This window comes from Cervus elaphus, chromosome 33 (assembly GCF_910594005.1).
Source record: "Cervus elaphus chromosome 33, mCerEla1.1, whole genome shotgun sequence".
NCBI lineage: Eukaryota > Metazoa > Chordata > Mammalia > Artiodactyla > Cervidae > Cervus > Cervus elaphus.
This window is the reverse complement of record NC_057847.1, coordinates 57,523,215-57,545,372: the sequence shown is the minus strand read 5'-3', so window position 1 is coordinate 57,545,372 and position 22,158 is coordinate 57,523,215. Positions and strand designations below refer to the sequence as shown.

The 22,158-nt window shown below is 38.6% G+C and overlaps 1 protein-coding gene across 1 annotated transcript in view; it reads right to left on the bottom strand.

The window, feature by feature from the left end:
- Window positions 1-22,158, bottom strand: part of LRP1B (LDL receptor related protein 1B) — a 2,070,284-nt gene that overhangs the window by 805,016 nt on the left and 1,243,110 nt on the right. Inside the window, exons 19-20 of the mRNA XM_043894665.1 lie at window positions 4,217-4,297; window positions 2,906-3,067 (exon numbers count right to left, since the gene is read on the bottom strand). Of these exons, the coding sequence (XP_043750600.1) occupies window positions 2,906-3,067; window positions 4,217-4,297 (243 nt within the window). The remainder of the gene's footprint in view (window positions 1-2,905; window positions 3,068-4,216; window positions 4,298-22,158) is intronic.

The window sequence follows — 22,158 nt, the reverse complement described above, 5'->3', positions numbered from 1 at the left end:
GGAAGAGAGGAAAAGAGCAGCACAATATGAAGGAAGAAAGAGATGAGTGAACATTAATCTCAGAGAGATTGACATTAACACTTTCCCCATATATTAATCATATTAATGATAAAAAAATAACCATCACTATAGAAATTATTTTCTTGAAAGTGGTATCAGAGAGAATATGAATTGAACTTAAACTCAGGAATTTGCTGAAATAGAGATTATATATGGAATGTTCATCTCTTGGTATCTCCTGCTCCTTCACTATTAAAGTCTAATTCAAGAGTATTTTCTGTCCTTTTGAAAACAGTTTGAGTTGAGAGAAACTGCACCAATTGCTACTTACACAGGCAGTGTAAAGCAAAGTGCTGAGCAATTATATGGTGGATTTGATCAGTTTTGACAGCCAGTCCTGAAACTCAAGCCAGAATCCCCTGTTCTTTTCTTCCACAGCAGGTTCTGGGACTGAATTATATGACTAATTGCATCAAATTTCTATTTTACCTTGGCAATGGCCTCACAAATCCTCCATGTGCAAAATGGCCTTCCTGATCAGTGCTAACAATTCTATATGTCATGATTATTTTACAACTTCCATATCAAAATACATAAAATAATGACGGATAAAAATATTTAAATGCCCTTTGAAATACTCTGGATTGTCTTACATGAAAGTCATCCCAGAATGCTGCCTGTCCTCAACGCCTACAACCTGTATTCACCAAGTAGAATTTTTGACAAGAGAATCTTAGTACAATTTACAATAAGTTAAATGTAAATTAGTTCAGGAAGTTCTTCTCATTCTTTCCTTGAAACATGGCCAAAAATCATGTGGATTATCTGAATCATATCCTCAGTGTATTACTGTAATCATATAAGAAACTCATGGTATTCACATTGACGGTATTTCCTTTACAGTAATATATTAGCAAAATTGAGGTGTTCTTAAGAATAAGGTCATTAACATTAACTAGGCATTGATTCTATAATCCAAACCCAAATAACTGTCTAGAGAGCCTATAAGGGGATGTACCACTCGCCTTGAATACTCATAAAACTAAAGCAATCTCTCCAAAACGTTTTAATGTGCAATGATCATTTTAACTTAGAGATACATACACACAGAAAAGAGGGATGGAATCTCACTTCTGAGATGAAAGCAAATTAACATCGGGGCAATTTATCTTTCACAGCACATCATGGGGCAGTGCCAGCAGGTCACAGATGTACACCTCATGAAGAGCCTAAAGAGACATCTGTGAGGTGAGGGAAAATGTAGTATGCATTCAAAGTCCAATTTATTAATGAAATGTTAACCACACCCCAGATGACTGTTTCAAATATACAAAGAAAAAGAGGAAAAATATCTTTCATATACCTTTCCTTTTTCCACTCTAGATTAGTGATAAGAAAAAGTTCTAGTTCATATGTACTAGTGGACCAACTAAAATGAGAGAGGAAAAAGAGACAAGAATGAGATAGAGGTAAAGAGTTGGGGTGGGGGGAGAGATTTATCCTTCCTCTCGATTTTGAAGCAAAATTAAATTCAAATATGTTCATGTTAAATTTCATAAGATACTGTTACAAACATTTTCTTAGTCATTTTCTGTTTTCATTATAGCTTCTGGGTTGTCCTCTGTCAGGAAAGACATGAATCGTGTTAAGACCACTGACCATGAGCACCTGTGTTTCATTGCTTCATGGCTCCTATGTGACATATTTGTGTTATGCCTTGACTATTATAATCCAGGTCATACAGGGAGAATCAAAATCAGACAATATCTCTTTTAATAAAATCACTTAGGCAATTCACCAAAAAGATTTATTCCTTTAAGAACCTAGCATTATGTAGATAATTCCCCTAACTGCCACTGTTTCCAGTACTTACAATTGAAAGAAATTAAGGAAGAGAGAGAGAGAGAGAGTGACAGAGAAAGAAAGGGACGAAGAAAGAAAAACAAAGGAAAGACAAAAGGAATACATGTCAGAGAAAATACTTTAGAAATTTTCTATTTTATAGGTTGTCAAATATTTGCAGAAGAGAAATAAATCTCCTTGGAAAACACTTTGAAAATGATTTCTCATGATCACACTTTGTTGTCTGTTTGCAGGCTAGATTTTAAAAACTGAACAGTGACGATGTTTTTTCATTCTTTAATCTATCTTTTAGTCCAAGCACAGTCTGGCATGTGAAAACTTCTCAATAAATATTTTTGGAATAAATGAAAGAATTAATTTAAAATATCATTTTAATTTCTTAGTCAAAAAAGAAAGCCTCTAGTTAAAATGTTATTGCTGTATGAATTTATGACAGGCTAACAATTTTTCTGTGATATTTCCAACATGATTTGTAATTCATGAACATGTCCTGTGGCTGATCAAATTTTCCTGAGTTACCCATGCAAATAACAAGATCAGGTTGCCCATGGATTTGCTGGGAGCCATGGTCGTGATTTCCTTTCTCTCTTTACTTCCATTCCAGAAGGTCAATCAGTTGGAATACCTCAACATTTAATAAGGGATGATTACCAGCCTTCGGAAACAAATTTGATGCGAAAATAAAAGGAAAATTATGCCTTTCTTGATTCTCCCCCCACACACACACACTTTGGGAAAAAGGTTTGGGTTTCGTCAATTTAGAAGTTGGAGGGGATTAAAAGAGAAGTAAAGCATCAAATTAAAGTAAAGCATCTAATGAAATAGGAAGTAAAGATCACAGAAAAAAGGTGTCAAAGTATAAGAAGGAACTGAGATTGAGAAACCAGGGGAAAGAAAGAAAAAAGAGATCAACAAATTATTTTATACAGTTCCACTTACATTTTTTTGTGATAAGAAATTAATTTTTCTGTGATTTCACTCTAAAATACTCCAAATATTATATATCAATATAAAATTGATATTGGGTCACAAAATTACTAACCTTCTCTGGTGCAATTGATTTCATCACTGAAGTCTCCACAGTCATTGTCACCATCACAGGCCCAATGGCCTGGGATACATCTGCCACTGGAACAACTGAACTGGTTATCAAGGCAGGAATGTACACAGCCAACCTCATCACTCCCATCCCCACAGTCATCATCTGAAAAGAAGCATCAACAGCCAGGTGGTGAAAAATGGTCCATGGAGAAACATTTTCTCATGAAATACTTAACATTTCTTTTTGGTATTGAGTGCTTTCTTCTGTTATTGAAAAAAGGAATGATAAGTCAATCATCAATATTTCCCATGAGCAGTGGGAAAATTATTTCCATTTTTATATTGCTTTGTTTCTGATTGAATGCCAACTAAATTAAAGGGGAAAACATCCTTCACTTTGGATTTTGAAGCTTAATTTCTATTTCACTCAGAAATGACTAACCACTGACTGGATTAAACTATACAACATGAAATAATTATGAAGTGGGGAAGACAATGGTGATTGTAGGAATTTCCTGAAATGATACAGCTTGTGATATAATTATTGTTGGATAATTACTATTTAGACCTATAACCTCTATGCCCTAGTGTTTATAACTATCTTTAATTCATATCCCTTTTCTCCATTCTCCCACATGAGGGCTCACAGTGTATCCTTACACCACTGGTTCTTAAGTATGTATTTACATCAGGAAATTGTTTGTATGCTATCATTAGCAATGATTTATATTCTGTATTAACAATTGCTGCAGGAGGGAAGCAAGAGGAATGTGAAGTGAAACCAGATTAAATTCAAATCAATGACTGAAGTTGCATTGATTTATGTATAATTCATTTACCTGTATTTGGCATAATTTAACATAATGATAGAACTGAGTGAAGAAAAAATATCATTTGTACATAAAAAGCCAAGGTGACAGAGTTGAGATCATCTGGATATTCCATAATAATTTATAAACTACTCCATCCTGACAGTACAGAGCATTTTACATCAATGCTTTGAGGAACCTGAATTGTCCAGGATATTTCCTCAATTGTTCCCTTCATGTCTTGTTTGTAGACTTAGACTAGATCCAGCATAATATCTGAAAACAAATCCCCATCATAGATAGCCCCAAGGGACGGCTATTGAGCTCCATTGTCCTTAATGCTAATCCCCATCGACAGGCCAGCTGCTCTCTCACCACTTGTCTCAGCCATTTTGCCGGACTTGGCAAACTTCCCTTACGAACCACCTCTGAAAGAGGTGAAGCTGCGCAGCCAGCCAGGCCTCCAATCAAATCAGTGCATCTAGTGACCATTTGGTACTTGCCAGAGTCGCAGTGCCACGTGCTGCTAATGCATCTTCCACTTTTGCATATAAACTGAGTTAGTGGTTCACAAGTTGGAAATTCTGTGAAAGATATAAAAACATCCAATAGGAAAGATGTTACTGATTATGTTTGACATCTGTTAATTTTTTTTTTTTTTTTTTTTTTTTTGCAGTATAATGAATCTAAACAGTCCTTCATCAAGTGATTTTCCTTTATTTTGGTCACAGAAATATACTCCTACAAAAGTTATTTAAAGTATGCATATCCTGTGTCCAAAAAATGCTGGACTTTGCAAACTTCTGACTTTTCTTCACTCAGTTCTATCATTATGTTAATGCGTGATTGTGTTTGAGTTCATTTGTTTTCTATTTGCTAATGTGATCAGATCTCTACCCCTCACTTCCACACAATCCACAGAGGAAACATTAGATAAGCAAATACAGTGACAGTAACTATTTGAGGACACAGGATATGCATAATTTTATTATCTTTTCTAGGAATACATTTCAGTGACTAAAAGCCAAGGAAAATCACATGAAGGACTGTTTAGATTCATTATACTGCAAGAAAAATGAAAAGATGTTAATTCTCCCACACCAAGGAACTCAACCTTCTCTCAGTGAAGAACAGCTGCATAGAGCTCTATACTACTGCACTGCAAAGTGACATATGTATTTTAAAGCAGGCTTCCTTGGTAGCTCAGCTGGTAAAGAATCTGCCTGTAGTGCAGGAGACCCTGGTTCAATTCTTGGGTTGGGAAGATCCTCTGAAAAAGGGATAAGCTACAAGGCTTTTTCTGAACATAGAGAGCTTAAGTAGAAAAGTTAAATCCAACTTTGCCTGAATCATGTCAATATCTTAAGTTGAGAGTAAGGAAACAAACACAAACAAAAAACTCAGTTTAGTTGCTATCATACATGTTAGGTAGTTAAAATAGGAAGAGGAAGTCCAAAATGGCGGTGGCTAAAAGACAAGGAAGGGAAAAGCCTGCAAAAATAGAACAAAGGAAGGTCTGAGGACCAGAGTGAGACCCTCAGGTAAAACAAACAGGCCAATTTACATAGGGCAGGCTCAGGGGGAGGAGAGAAAGCGTATAAAAAGAGGGGCCTCAGTTCTCTTAACGTCTTTTGCGTCGGCATGCCCTCATGCTTCAAGAATGTATTTTCCTTTACTTTCTAAATAAAACGGAGCTGTAGCACTGGCCTGATTGAGGGCTGTAATGCTGGCCTGTATGTCGCTTCAAATTTTTGTTGTGACAAGACAGAACCAAGGAAATTACACACTCCCCCCACATACATGGTGCCGTTTGTCAAATTTAACCTGGCTGAAACTACCTCCTCTTGCCCCCATGAGGAGGAGGCCATTCACAGCAGGAGTCCAACTCAGCAAAAGAAACTCCAGCGGCTGATGCCGAACAGGAAGAAGACCCAGCACAGGGGAAGTGACAAGAAGCCCAGTGTACTAGAAACTGGGACGGCGAGAAACAAACTCAGCAGAAAGCTCACGCGGCTCAGTCTCGGATTCCAGAAGACCTCTGGTTAAGGTAGGAGGTCCTCACTCCTATGGCTGGAAGGACATATGCCTAACAAAATCTTAATTTCCCTAAAATCTCTCATTTCTTATTTCCTCGAACCCCCCCACTAACAGAGGAGCAGCAGTGGGTGCAACTGAGGGACTCTGGCAGGGGCACCTCCTCAGTGTGTCCCAAAGGCTCCACTATCTGGAACCCAGTAGCCATTGCCCAAGCAGGTGGGGATTCTTCTGTCCATAATCTTCTTTTGTGCCAAGGATCAGGCCAATGAAAACTGTGAGCACAGGTCACATATTCAGCAGATTTTCTGGCAGGTTGTGAAAGGGATTCCTTGGCATGTTTTTTCCCACTGCTTTTTCCTCCCGTCCTTCAACTCTTCTCTCCCGGGACTTGAGCCTAGCCAAAACCCATCATGTCTGGCTTCAGGACCTAATGAAGCTCAGGATCTGATGTCTCATTGCAAAAATTCAGTTAGAGACACAAAGTTAGGTAAGAGGTGGATTTGTTCCTATTCAGAGAGAAGCACACTCCACAGGGTGTGGGCCATCAGAGAGGAGAGTGCAGTGGCCATGGAATGTGGTGTGGCTATTTTTTGCCAGCTAGGTGAATTCATATGCTAATGAGTGGGAGGATCTCCCAACCATTGGGGAACCAACCACTCCTCTGTCTTTTGACAGTGCCTCGGAACTGTCCTGCCACCTCTGGGTGTGTCATTTAGCTTGCAGATTGGGGATCAAGGTTTATTTGAATTTGACTTGTCATCATGGACCCATTTGATTTTAATTGGATTTATGTTATGTCCTTGGGACAACCAGAAAGTAGTTAGCCCTTGGGAGGGAAATATTGTATAATATCCAACCCCTCAAGATATTCAGGCCTTCATCTTCCATGTTTCCAACAACATGTGCAACAACAGCCGTCTCTCAGTGGACCCGTTAGGGCAGGTGACAGGCACACAATGCCTACTGGAAGTTCATCTGCTGGCATCCCTTCAAAGGCAATTGTGCTTCCAGGGATAATGCTTGCCACTTTGGGAGTTAGTCCTGCAGGCTGTTTGGGCCTAAACCCTTACCACCCTTTTCCTAAAGTTACAAACATACCCCTGGGTCAAATCTCCACTCCACTTTTATGGAACATCTGGTCTATTGCCTCTTATCAACTTGTTCTTAAGCTAATTACTAACTCCTACAACCAGGACCCTGTCCCTTGTAAACAACACTCCTCCATCCCACTTATTAAAATACCTTAAGGCTCCGAATAGGACCAGATAACCCACTCCTTTGTCATTACTTCTGTTATTACCTAAAGTGGGTCTATGACAATGAAATGTTTACCATTGGAGACACCCTAACCTGCTCTTATGGAGGACTAGGGGAGGAAATCAGTGAATTACATTCCCTTAGAGCAGTAAGAGGATAAGGCTTATGACTGATTCACCAGGTTCACAGTCTCAGGGCACAGGCTTGGATTGCTTTACATCATGATATCTATTCCCATCTGTGGTGAACAAGCTGGCAATGAGTTAAAATTACAACCCCTTAGTCCTACCCAGCACTGGTCACACTGGAGACGCCCAACTCGAGTCTGGGGGCCCCAGGATGTCGACCTGACTTAACCTGCCTAGGAATCTGGTTCTCGAAAGGTTGTCATGCCTCAACCTGCTCAGGTATCCACCAGTCCCCAGGAGGTCGACATGCCTTGACCTGCCCAGGGACCCAATTCTTGGGAGGCCAACCTGCCTTGACCTGCCTGGGGATTCAATCTCCAGGAGGCTGTCACACCTCAGCTTGCCTGGGGATCTGAACCCTGACCTGGGGATGCCTGGCTCTCAGATTGCAACAGTACTGGGTAGGATAAGTCTCAAAAAGACTCACTTCCGTCCACCCATGGAAATTGAAGGAGGCCTATTAGTTTTTTCTTTTTTCTTTTCCTCCCTGTCATGACTGTCTTTCCGGTGGGAAATAATCAATCCACTTCCCAGCAGATGCCCTTGAGATGCATCCTTGATAACTGGAAGCTGTTCAATCCTCTAGCTCTTAAGAGAAGTCGCTTATAATTCTTTTGTGCCCCTGAGTGGCCATGGTGTCCTCTGGGGGACGAGGAACACTGGCCTTATGATGGGAATTTAAATTACAATACCATCGTGCAGCTAGACTTATTCTGCAAAAGACAAGGGACATGGACAGAGATCCCCTATGCCCAAATTTTCTTCCAACTAAGAGATATGAAGGAACTCTATCTTAAGTATGGGATTGTTTCATGCCCTAAAAGTGAGCCAACTAGGCAAATGGTGTTAGGCACAGACAACCAAGAGAAGGAACCCCCACGTGAAGGCTCACCTCCCATGGCTCCTGAGTTGCCTGGTGCTCCTTCCTTGTATTCAAACATGCCCCCATATCTGGGACTACGCCATCCACAAAAGCCAACTCAAGTATGTTCCTTAGTCGAAACTGGAGGAGAAATCAGACCAACCTGGGTCCATAAGTTGTTCTCTGTCTTATAATTAAGACAGATCAAATAAGACCTGGGAAGCTATATAGATGACACAGGCAAATATATAGATACATTCCAACACATTACAATGGCCTTTGACTTGATGTGGAAGGTCATCATGGTCATATTTAGTCAAACTTTATCTGACCCTGGGGGCTTCCCTGGTGGCTCAGATGGTAAAGCTTCTGCCTGCAATGCAGGAGACCTGGGTTCAATCCCTGGATCAGAAAGACCCCCTGGAGAAAGAAATGGCAACCCACCCCAGTACCCTTGCCTGGAAAATTCTATGGATGGAGGATCCTGGTAGGCTGCCATCCATGGGGTTGCAAAGAGTCGGACAGGACTGAGCAACTTCACTTTCTTTCTTTCTATCTGACCCCGAACATGCTAGGGTCTTAAAGGAAGCCCAAAGGTGTGCTTCAGGGCTTCATATGTCAAGTGATAAATACCCAATAGGGGAAACTGTAGTCCCCTCCTCAGATCCTAACTGGAATTATAATGATCCTGAGCACATCTGGGAAAGGGATCATTTTCTGATCTGTGTGAGGCAGGACAGAAAGCAGCCCAGCAAAAAGTAATCAGCTATGCCTGGGACTCAGCAATAACTCAGGAGCCCAAGGAGAACACTATTGCCTTTCTGGAAAGTCTAAAAGAGGCCCTTCAAAAGTTTACCAACCTGGACTTAGACTCTTATGAGGGACAGGTGATTTTAAAGGACAAATTCCTGTCCCAATGCGCATCAGACATCAGGATAAAGTTACAACAGCTACAGCAGCAGGACCCTGCTGCCTCTTTAGATGAGACGGTCCAGACAGCCACCAGTACCTTTTATAACAGAGGACAGGAGAGGGATGCCAAGGCCCAGGAGAGGGAGAAAAGGAAAGAGACAAGGCATGCCCAGATGCTTGCCGCCCTGCACGGAAGCCCTATGGCAAACCCCGAGTCCTTGAAAGACAAGGCATGAGGTAAATGCCTAATCTGTAGACAGGCAGGGCATTGGGCCAAAAAGTGACCAAGTGACAAGTCCAAGTCTCCTAAAAGAGCTTGCTACAAATACCATCAGTTGGGACTTTGAGTGGCACTCTGCCCTCGGGAACCCAGAGCTTCAAGCACCAAGCCTTTCCTCATGATAGTTCAACAGGACTGAAGCGGCCCACTCCAGCCAGCCTGCCTGTCACAGACAACTATCACAGGGCTGGAGCCAAGGATGCAACTGGATGTGGCAGAAAGCTTGGACTACTGGACAAAACCCTGCGAGGGATTGTCAGAGGATCCTCTGACCAACCTGAGGAAATTCTATACACTTATGGAAGCAGCTTTGTTTTAGATGGAAAAAGAAGAACCGGATATGCAGTAATCTCCAATTTTGAGGCCATAGAGACTAAACCTTTGTCACCAGGTACTTCAGCCCAATTAGCTGAGCTCATAGCCCTGACTCGAACTTTAGAGCTAGGAAAAGGAAAAAGAGTAGCCATTTTACACTGATTCCAACTATTCCTCTCTGGTGCTACATGCACATGCTGCTATTTGGAAAGAAAGAGGCCACTTGACCACCCGAGGGTCCCCAGTCAAATATGGTGATCAAATCCTTAGGCTCTTGGAGGCAGTATATCTGCCTGCTGACATATCAGTCTCCCATTGTAAGGGACACTAAAAAGGGGGCATGGAAGTGGCACAAAGGAACCAAGCAGCTGATCAGGCAGCAAAGAGAGCAGGATTACAGAACAATGACTTAATAGGGGTTGGCACATTAGTTCCACAGACTAATTTGCCAGAAACTCCTTCATATACTGAAGGGGAGACTCTTAAAGCTAAGGGTGAGGACTTTCAAGATCATTTGGGGTGGTTCCAAAAGGAGGGACTCCTTTTTTCTGCCTGGGAACCTCCAATGGAAGTTGGTTAACTCCTTACATGCCACCATTCATTTAGGGGAAAAGTCCTGACAAAGATTACTAGAAAGGTCCTTCAGAGGAGTAGGCCTCCAAACAACTATAAGGCAAGTGGTCCCCTCTTTTCCCACCTGCCAATTAAACAACCCCCAGGAAGCTTGAAGACCCCAGCTGGCCCAGCCTGTCTGGCGACATGGGACCTGCCCAGGAGACTGGCAGATGGACTTCACCCAGATGCCAGTTTCTCAAGGGTATAAATACCTATTAGTCATACATTCACAGGATGGATTGAAGGCTTTCCCACCCAAACTAAGAAGGCTGAGGAGGTGGTAAAAAAACTTTCATGAAATCATTCCAAGATTTTGTCTGCCCAGGTCATTATATGGTGACAATGGGACATCATTTACTTCTAAGGTCACCCAAGGGGTCTCTAAAACACTAGGCATTACTCATTATCTCCATTGTGCCTGGAGGCCTCAGTCTTCAGGAAAAGTAGAAAGAGTCAGCCAATTCTTAAAATCAGCAATAAGAAAGATAACCCAGGAGACCTCCCTGGGATGGAAGGAGGCTTTACCTCCTCCACATCCATACTGCCCCTAAGGAACAGGTTGGTCTTAGTCCTTATGAGATGCTATATGGGAGACCTTTTGTTTATGTCAATGACCTCATCCTAGATCCAGAGGCTCAGACCCTCCAGTTTTATACCATGGCCATTGGGCAATTCCAACAGAATATACACTTGTGGGGAGTCAACCAGGACCCAAAGATTCTAAGGTGTTACCACTATATGTTCCAGGGACTCAAGTCCTAATTAAAGTCTGGAAAGATGGGTCCCCAAAGGCTCAACACCAGCCCACATGGAAGGGCCCCTACCCTGTAATACTTTCTACCCACAGCAGTCAAGGTACCAGGACATTATCCTGGATTCACTACTCAAGAGCCAAGCTATGGAAGAAAACAGAAGAGGACACTCAATACACCTGTGAGCCCCTGGGAAAGCTCAGATACCTATTCAGAACTACAAATGAATGTCATTCTAATGAACACCCCCAAAATCAAGTTTCTGGGGATAAGATTTCTCAGGACAGTTCTATAGAGCCAACTCAGCTTGTCAGGGGTTGTACTCCAAAATAGACAGGAGATAGATCTCCTGATCCCTGAACAAGGAGGGGCTTGAGCCATCTTGAATGAGATGTGTTGTTTCTGGGTAAATACCTCCAGCTAAGTTAAAGAAAGTCTCACAGTCCTCAAGAAAAACATTCTAGATCCTACAGGACCTCAAATAAGGAGCTGGAGAGTTCTTGGGGTGGCTACAATCTCTCTTTGGGGGATCCTCCTGGTGATGGGAAATTTGAAGTTGGCTAATTGCAGCCATGAAATTAAAAGATGCTTACTCCTTGGAAGGAAAGTTATGACCAACCTAGACAGCATATTAAAAAGCAGAGACATTACTTTGCCAACAAAGGTCTGACTAGTCAAGGCTATGGTTTTTCCAGTGGTCATGTATGGATGTGAGAGTTGGACTGTGAAGAAAGCTGAGCGCCAAAAAATAAATGCTTTTGAACTGTGGTGTTGGAGAAGGCTTTTGAGAGTCCTTTAGACTGCAAGGAGATCCAACCAGTCCATCCTAAAGGAGATCAGTCCTGGGTGTTCATTGGAAGGACTGATGTTGAAGCTGAAACTCCAGTACTTTGGCCACCTCATGTGAAGAGTTGACTCATTGGAAAAGACCCTGATGCTGGGAGGCATCAGGGGCAGGAGGAGAAGGGGACAACAGAGGATGAGATGGTTGGATGGCATCACCAACTTGATGGACATGAGTCTGAGTGAACTCCGGGAGTTGGTGATGGACAGGGAGGCCTGGCGTGCTGCAGTTCATGGGGCCGCAAAGAGGCAGACACGGCTGAGTAAATGACCTGAACTAATGTCCCTACCAATCCCTGTTATTACCATATTGATGCTGCTTATGATTATTCCATGTATTATCAATTGTCTAAACCATTTTTTTCTCTGCCCCAGTCAACAAACTAAGACATGTAATGCCAGTTCAACAAGGATATATAAAACTACAGCCAACAGTGAAAATATCACTCACCCTCAGATGGACACCACTGTAAGGACTCTGAGGCTTGAGACTAGCAAAAAGAAGAGGCCTAATGCCCCTCACTGATGTCCCAGTTCAGCAGGAAGTAGCCAGAAAAACCTTGATGCCCTTATTCCCAAAGAATTGGGCCTCCTGACTCTTAAGCGGGGAATGCTTGGTAGTTAGAATAGGAAAAAGGAGTCCAAAATGGTGGTGGATAAAAGAGAAGGAAGGGAAAAGCCCTCGAAAATAGAACAAAGGAAGGTCCGAAGGCCAGAGTGAGACCCTCGGGTAAAACAAACAGCTCTCCTTGCTAGCTCAATTTACATAGGGCAGGCTCAGGGGGAAGAGAGAAAACATAAAAAGAGGGGCCTCTGTTTTCTTAATGTCTTTTGGGTCAGCATGCCCTCATGCCTAGAGGATGCATTTTCCTTTACTTTCTAAATAAAATGGAGCTATAACACGGTGCTGTAACACTGGTCCCTCCAAGGGCTGTAACGCTGGTTTGTCCATCACTTCAAATTTTTGTTGTGATGAGCCAGAACCAAGGAAATTACACACATCCCTGACAATACAGTTACATAGATTTTGAAAGTGTGAGTAATAAATTTAAAAAAAAAACTTCCCTGGAAATCAACAAGAGCAAAACATAAGATTTCAAAATGAAATTTTACTTAATTAAATCAAAAGACCTTGTTTACTAACAGGTAACTACAACAACATAACCTTAACAATAAACACTGAAAAGCAAAGCATAGAATTAGCACAGGAAACCATTCTAAAAAGAGATGGTCAGCCAATTCAAAGGATTAGTGAATTCAGCAGACAATTTTGTCAAAATAAGATCAGATAATCAGGACTGATTACAAGAAAGAAAAAAGGTAGTAATAATAAGAGAAAAGGTGATTGTAAATAGTTCATCTAAGGAATTCAGAGCAGCTTACTAATATTTCCCAGGATAAAATTTTTCATATAATGAAAGTAATTCATGTAGATTTAACACGATTTACTCAATATCAGACCTTTTATCTCCCAAGACAATATTCATGGAATCATAAAACCTCACACACACAACTTATTTAATAGACATTTTCAAAAAATAGGAAAAGAAGCATGAAAAAACCTCCATCAATTCACTGGTATAAAGACAGAAAAAATGACATGGAGATAGATCTGTGGTCTACATTCTTTACGACTGTTCCCTGACAGCAGTTGCCAAAGTCATTTTGTGGCAAATACTTGGTTTTCTCTCTAAGACAACTGACTTAGAATCATAACCTACATCTGATGGCTGGCTGGGGGACCATCAATATTTTCACGTTTTATTCAATAGCTTGTCTCAGAGCTACCAATGTGACTGAGTTGGACTCAGGCTGCCCAAATTCCTTCAGCCAAACCTATTCACCTCTTATCTAGCTACACAATTCTATATCTATCCATAGCTTTACTTCTGGAATTTAGAAAAATGCATGAATAATAACAATAGATTTTTGTGCTTGAAAAACAAAGAAATAAGAAAAATTTTGATTATATCAAGCTATTTTACACCTAAATAAACAAATCATGAAAGTTAGGCTTGCGTAAGGTTATGCATACTTCCCTAATGGAAATTAGGTAATTAGAATTCAGCTCATCAAACTCTCCATCTATCACTCTTTCTATAACATCCTACTACCAATGTTCCACCTTATTTTAACTTATTATCCATGAATGTACCTAAACTGTTACTTTACTCTACCCATATTTTCCATATATCTTAAATGTAAAGGTTATGTTATTTCTTATAAATTGTTTCATTATATAAAGAGAACTCTTTGTGCCCAGTAGAAATGAGTCTCTAAATACTTTCAATACTTTAGTATTTGGTTCACAAGTTTCCATATATATCAGCCAATATTTCATAATTCTATAATATCAAAAATACCATTTTGAATTTTGATATTTCTTTAAAATCTGCAACACTCTCAACTCTTAGTTTATTCATAAGTGGACTATAGAAAAGATTTACCTGATCATTTTTGTCATACTTTTTTAGGTCTATTTTTTTCCTTAAGGTTTTAAGCACAGTCCTGACCCAGGTACCCATTCTAACGGGTAACAATTGAATCCTCGATTTCACATATGCATGGGGAGTTTTTTCCCCTGCATCTCCCCTCTGTCATCATGCCCCCTGGCCTGTTGGATAAGGCTGACCTCACCCACCACGCCATCTCACTTGGGCCAACAGTTCCCTGCACTGCACCATTTATGAGAAGAGTTGAATGGTGGCTACCATTGGCCCCCATATGGCCTTGCTCTCTTTATGGGACTTGGGTCTTTTTGGCAGTCATGCTTCCCAGATTTCCCCTTCAGGCTTACTCTGAGTCTTATTTTTGTTTTTTTAAGAGGACATCACAAAGTACTCCCAGTAGAGATTCTTCTAAAAAGTTGCTATTGAGCATTTTCTTAGTACTAACAAAATATACTTCAGGACATGAGAATTTTAAATGACATTGCTATAATTCCTATAGAACATTTGCATTTTCCTTTAAAAAACCATGGCATTTTAAAGTTAAAAGTCTATGTCAACATGTAGTTTTGGCAAATCACTAGTAACTAGAATTAAAAGCAAAATGCAAGCAAATTAATCTTGCATGGTCATATCAAAGGCCTTTTTTGTATATTATCCCAGAAATAATATTTCAAATCTAAATCAGAGCCTAAAATATTCACCCTTGTTCTTAAAATGATGAAATGATGAGTTTTGGAGACTGAACTCTATAATGTAGCTAGAACTAGGAAAAGAGAGACAGTCGGGGTTATCAGCAGTGATACAGACTACAAGTGACAGCCATGTTTAATACTGGTAAACTATCCAGTGACAACATAAATTGCTATTATTTATTAAATAACATGTAGGGAAAGTGATGGCTTCCTAATAGATCTTGTTAACATGGATCCTTGACTACTTGCTTCTTTACTTAAGAAATTGCATGAAAGCAATTTCTTTGTGTGAATTTACCTTTGAATACTGAGTATCAGTTGTCAGTGCTGACACACAATTTCTTGGTGTGAATTTACCTTTGAGTATCCATCTGTGGTACTGGCATAATGCTTAAAATGGAAAGTATTATAAAAGTGAACAAATTTTTACTAAATTTTATGATTACCAAAGCCATGTCTTGAGATATGAATTTTAGAATAAGTGTTACTTTTTAAAACAAAAAACATGATCAGAGCTTAAATACAATTCAAAATAGAAGTAAAAAGGAGGCAGATCCAGTGTTTAATTCTCTACCTTCCAATGCAGGGGGCACAGGTTCAACCCCTGATCTGGAAACTAAGATCCCACATGCCATGTGGTGCAGCCAAAAAAAAAGAAAAGTAGTAAAAAGGAAGCAATAACTGATACATAGAGATAAAAGACTATATCAAAAGTCATCTACAAAGCAACCGAACAAATACTCTGACATATGAGAAAGTACTCAAAAGAGAACTGAAAATTCCCAAAGCATAATTTAATCAATATTTCTAAGAAAGTTTTTTTTTAATCTGACAAAATGATGAAAACTCATTTATCTTTAAAGGATCAACATGAATATTGTCAAAAATATACTTTTTTCTTTAGATAAATAAGTGTTTAATGTTTAGAAGATGTGGAGTAGACATGAATAGAGACTTTAAATGAAGTATGAATATATATAAGTTATGGTTAAAACAAGTGAGCAACTACATGCAGACTATAAGATATGATGACAATTAATTTTTAAATAATATTACATCTTTAGGCATAATAGGTTAATTCACATTTTAAAATCTCTTTTTTATGAAGTTTGAAATACATTAACCAACATCATAAATTTTATTAGGAAAAAATGAATCCCTCAAGGCATTTGGGAACTTCTGAAATTTGGCATACAGGCATACATCAGAGACATTCCAGGCTTGGTCTCAGAAAACACCAAAAAAACTGCATTTTCAATAAAATGAATCACATAAATATTTCAATTTTTTGATGCATATAAAGGTTATGTTCACATTATACTTGTGTAATATTATGTCTAGAAAACATATATACCTTAATTAATAAATACTTTATTGCTAAAAATGCTATCATCTGACAACACAAGGTACCCATAAGTTTTAAATTTGTAAAATACAGTATCTGGAAAGTGCTTAAAGCAAAACACAATTAAATGAGATACACCATCAGTTGAGAAATTTTCCCTGTGACCTTTAAGATTCTAACCAGTTCTTAGATTCTAAGTTTAAAAAGCAGTCAGAAAAAGCATCTGGAAATTAGTTTCCAAAAGGTAGAAACTTCCAACATGAGTAAAATAATTGAAAATTCAATGTATTTTCACTAAGAAAATGAGTCATGCCTCTTCTGCTCACAGTAAATATATGTACATGTGTTAATACAACATATGTTATGTGTAAGAAAATAATAAGTAAGAATCTCAGTTAAGTAGATTTGGGAGATAAGAAGGGGGAGTTCTCATACCCTGGGATGATAGCTGAGACCAACAGGAAAAAAAGACTCCTTTTGTTTCCTGGCAATGAAAAGTCATGGATTCTGTTTTTATAGCCCTGCCAACTTCCTTTTCCCCTCTGTAAGAGTTCTCCTTCCCTTATGAGGCTTTACATGTGGCTCACCATGGTTGCAGACCCTGAATTGCAATACTCCTCTGATTTCGAAGAAACTCATCTTTCCTGGAGAAATATCTGCCTGTCTATTTGCTTTATGTCAATATTTGCATATAGTGCACATCTGTTCCTAAACAACTACACTTCCTTTCTCACTTATTACTTATATAATATTTGGTTATATCATTTCTCTTGCAATTATGACTGAGTTTATAGGACCAATAGGTAAATTCCACAGAGAAGAAAAAGATGGGAAGTAGAAGAAAGCATAGGGTGACTCATTTAAAAGAATGAAGGTAATAAAATTTAATGGACACTTGGAAAATGTAAAGTTACTAATATTCGTTTTTGTTTTCTTAATGGTAAATCACACAGCCTCTCTAGTCACAGACTCTTGGTTTATAACATGGTATCCTGGGTCCCACAAGTCCATAAGGTCAAGAAGTCAGAAGAAATGTCATCTGGTAATGCATAACACTCTAAAATAATTTAATGTAGAACAAATAGGGCTTTTCACCTGAATAATTTCTAGGATTATCACAGCATTCCAATAAAACACAGTAACTGAATTTCAAAAAATGAAAGAACTAATAAATAAAGAAATGTTAAAATTATCTTGGGCTTTTCTCTGCCTAATAATGCAGTCAACTGTACAAAACATTTTAGAAAGAATTTCATCAAAAAAATTTTAATACAATGTAGGTCTCCTCCCATTTTTCACTAATTTGTAAAACACTGCTTTCATAGCTCGATGTCCTATAATTAGCATCTGAGGTGATAAGAAATGAGGTACAATGACAATATACATTTTTCCCCTAAAAAATAAAGTTTTAAAAAACAAATCTGACATTTTCCTTGTCCTTCAATGTTACTATTACTTTTAAAATTGAAAATAGAACCTAATATTTTATTTTGTTTCTGGATACCTGTTCTGTTAAAATATCATTATGAATTATTGTATTAGATAAAGTCTGAAATGTTACACAGTGTCTATTTTTTCCTGACTTTGCATAAGTATTCTTTGACTTTGGATCTTCCTTGAGACATAAATTATAGGACTCTTAGAAAGACTACCTGATTAACTCTGAAAAAGAGAAACATATTGAACCAAAGTGGCTTACATTTTAACATGTTGAAATTACAGCACAGAAAAGAAAACTATATTTTATTTCTATAGTTACTTCAACCTCATAGAATATATAATATGGATTAATGTGCTGTTAAAAAATGTTCTATTGTTGCAAGTAGTATGCCCAATTTATCTATTATATCTTTCACCTAAAATTTATTGCCAGGTTATATGTATGCTATTGTGTAAGTGGCAACAATTTTCTCTTTCTCTCAAGGGTAATCACAGTTGGTATGGCACTTATATTTATCCAGTATACAAAGCTTAGACAGATGTTTCCCAGTGAGGTAGATTTCAGATGAAATTTACATTTCTTTCCTGTCTCTAACCTAGGAATTGTCCTACTTATTCCTCCTTTTTGTTCCCCATATAAGTATTTCTAAATAATTTATTATTGAAGTCTCAAAAAATATATATCCATACATATGAATATATGATATATATGAATATATACATGAATATGAATATATGATACATATGAATTCATATATGATATATATGAATATATACATATATATACATACATATATCTTATATATTATATATATATATATATATATGAATTTGACTATGACTAAGTGTGTGGAAAATTCATAGAAGATTCAAGTTAAAATAATGACAGTTTAGTTCAGTCGCTCAGTCGTGCCTGACTCTTTGCGACCCCATGAACCTCAGCACACCAGGCCTCCCTGTCCATCACCAACTCCCGGAGTCCACCCAAACCCATGTCCATTGAGTCAGTGATGCCATCCAACCATCTCATCCTCTGTCATCCCCTTCTCCTCCTGCCTTCAATCTTTCCCAGCATCAGGGTCTTTTCCAATGAGTCAGTTCTTCGCAGCAGGTGCCAAAGTATTGGAGCTTCAGCTTCAACATCAGTCCTTCCAATGAACACCCAGGACTGATCTCCTTTAGGATAGACTGGTAGGATCTCCTTGCAGTCCAAGGGACTCTCAAGAGTTTTCTCCAACACCACAGTTCAAAAGCATCAATTCTTCAGCAGCTTTCTTTATAGTCCAACTCTCACATCCATACATGACCACTGGAAAAACCATAGCCTTGACTAGACGGACCTTTGTTGGCAAAGGAATGTCTCTGCTTTTTAATATGCTATCTAGGTTGATCATAACTTTCCTTGCAAGGAGTAAGCGTCTTTAAGAATAATATAGGAGCCCATGGTGGGAAAGTGTTAATTACTCAGTCATGTCTTGATCTTTGTGACGCCTTGGACTGTAGAGCCCACCAGGTTCCTCTGCCCATGGAATTCTCCAGGCAAGAATATTGGATTAGGAAATCATTCCCTTCTCCAGGGGATCTTCCTGACCTAGTGATCGAACCCAGGCTTCCAGCATGGCAGGCATATTCTTTATGATCTGAGCCACTTAGGGAAGCCCTGATGTTAATCTAAATATGATGAAGACTATAATACATTATACATTATTATTTATTGAGAAGAAGCAGTAGGTTAGCCACATATATTAACACATTACTTACACTCTACACAACAGCTCTGCGATTGTCATTACCAACTCAAATTTTCAGAAGAAAACAGTATGACTTGCCTGAGGACACACTCATTACCGAATAGTGTCAGAGTAAAATCCTAATGCTTATCTGATTCCAAAATTAAATTATTTTTCACTCTACCATTCTGATTATACCAACGTCCTTAAAAGAATCATAGCATAAAAACATTGGGGGAAAGATATGAAAATTTTATTCTTATTTCTGTGGTTTATGTCTTCTATTTATACTTCAATCATAATTTTTATCTACTCTAATGCTTATAATTATAGTTGTGGAAAATTATACTTTTTAAAATTATAGTTATTGTAGGAATTGAATAGAAAATATACATTTCTATATACCGATGCTAGTTGTGGCTCCAGAGAATTGGTACTTTGATAGGACAAATTTCAAAAGATCCAATAAATACACTTTAGAAAAAACTATAAGAAAATACAGCACCACAAATTTTATTTATTTTGCTGCTCTTTCATTGTTGTAACATAAAAACATCATTTATATCTCACATGCAATGCCAAGTATAAAGAACATAAACATTACAGGCAGGCAAATCCTGAGTTCAAATTCTGGTATTATCACTAATTAATGTGTGACATTGGGCAGTTACTTAGCGCCTCTGATCTCTGGTTCCTATTCTACGAAACAGAGTAGAAAACTACTGTGAAACTTTTTACCCATTCAAGATATTTTACTAAACACTTTGTATGAGATAGAGTTCTAGACCTTAGAGATATATCACCCAGAAAGAATGAATGGATAAATGAATCAAATAGTACTAGGCACTGGGAATACAGAATTCAGCATTCTCTTTTCTCAGAGTACTCACAGTCTGGTAGGAAAAACATCTGCAATTTAGTTAAACAAGTGACTTAATAAATCTCTGATAATTGCTATGATATGGTCAGTACCAGGTGTTATTTCAACACACAACAGAAGCATCTAATCTTAGATATGGTTCCCCAGAGGAGTGATGTACAAGTTTATAAAAATAACAGGTTCAGATTAAATGAGATAAACAGGAGGGAAAGGGGTGCTTTTAGAATATTCCAGAAAGATGGCACTTTTGAAGGCCCAGAAGGCAGAGTACATAAAATATATGAGAAACTGCAAGAATTTCAGAATGGCTGCAATAAGGTGTAAGACAGAAGTAGTGGAATTTTAGGAGCTATAAACAGTCTTGAGAGACAGATTCAGAAATGATCACCATTGATATAATAAAGACTTGGAAGTCAAAAGGACACCCAGGGAGTATATAAAGAATGAGGCTGAGAACAAGAAAAGAAATATTGAACAGTTCTGGCAATGTGGCAGACACAAGAGAAATGCTAGATAAAGTAGCAACCAAACATTTTAACATATAGGTGAATGTGTAAAAAAAATAATACAAATTTTCAGAGCCCAGAAATGAGAATGGTGCAGAAAACTAGACCAGCTAGTGAACTATAACTGCTGGGAGTGTGTGTGTGTGTGTGTCTGCTTGGAAAGGCAATAGAAGAATGATAGAATTATAATCTACATGTTTGAGGATTAATGTCAGCTTCAGATAGATGATAATTCTTTAATTCCACAAAGACATTTATCCTAGTGTAGACCCAGTCTCAGAGGTTAAAATGCCAAATGCCACGGAAGGGTGCATGAGATGACATTCCTCTCAGTACAGGAGATGTCTTAGCTTAGACTGTAAGTGAAAAAATATATCATCTTTCCTGTACATGTATGGACTATATCATAAGCTCTAGTTTCTACAGTTCAGGAAACCTCAAGCTTAAAAACTCAAGGTAAAAATTAACCCAGGACACATGAAATTTCCAAGAATTATCAGGGTGTTTTAATGCAACTGATATGAAGACAAGTCTTAAGGACTTCCATAGAAAGAAAGTGCAGTCACTCAGTCGTGTCCGACTCTTTGCAACCCCATGGACTGTAGCCTGCCTGGATCCTCTGTCCATGGGATTTTCCAGGCAAGAATACTGGAATGGGTTACCATTTCCTTCTCCAGGAGATCTTCCCAACCCAGGGATTGAACCCAGATTCCCTGCATCGTAGACAGACGCTTTACCATCTGAACCACCAGGGAAATCTCACAGGGCCCCCTACCCCACAAAAAAAAAAAAAAAAAAAGGAAAATAGTCTCAAAGTTCAAATCACAAAAAATAAAACAAAAATTAAAAAGGTGAAAGAAAAAATCTGGTGAGAGAAATTCAGCAGATGCAGCAAATTGAAGAAACACATCTACAAGCTCTCCACATATTTTAAAAATATCTGACAGAAGTGAGATTGAAATATGATAGGTACTATAAAACAGGGAAGTCAAAATTTAACTAAAGGAGAAAGACAAATTGTTTAAATGTAATGTCATTCTGAGATATTCTGAGAAAAAAAGTAGGGGGACATGAAAAAGAATCAAATAGAACATTTAGAAATGAAAACTAGAGCCTTTAACTTTCAAAATGCATCAGTTCAGTTCAGTTCAGTCACTCAGTCATGTCTGACTCTTTGAAATCCCATTGACTGCAGCACACCAGGTCTTGTCGTCCCTCTCCAACTCCCAGAGCTTGCTCAGACTCATGTCCATCGAGTTGGTGATCCCATCCAACCATCTCATCTTCTGTCGTCCCCTTCTCCTGCCTTCAATCTTTCCCAGCATCAGGGTCTTTTCCAAT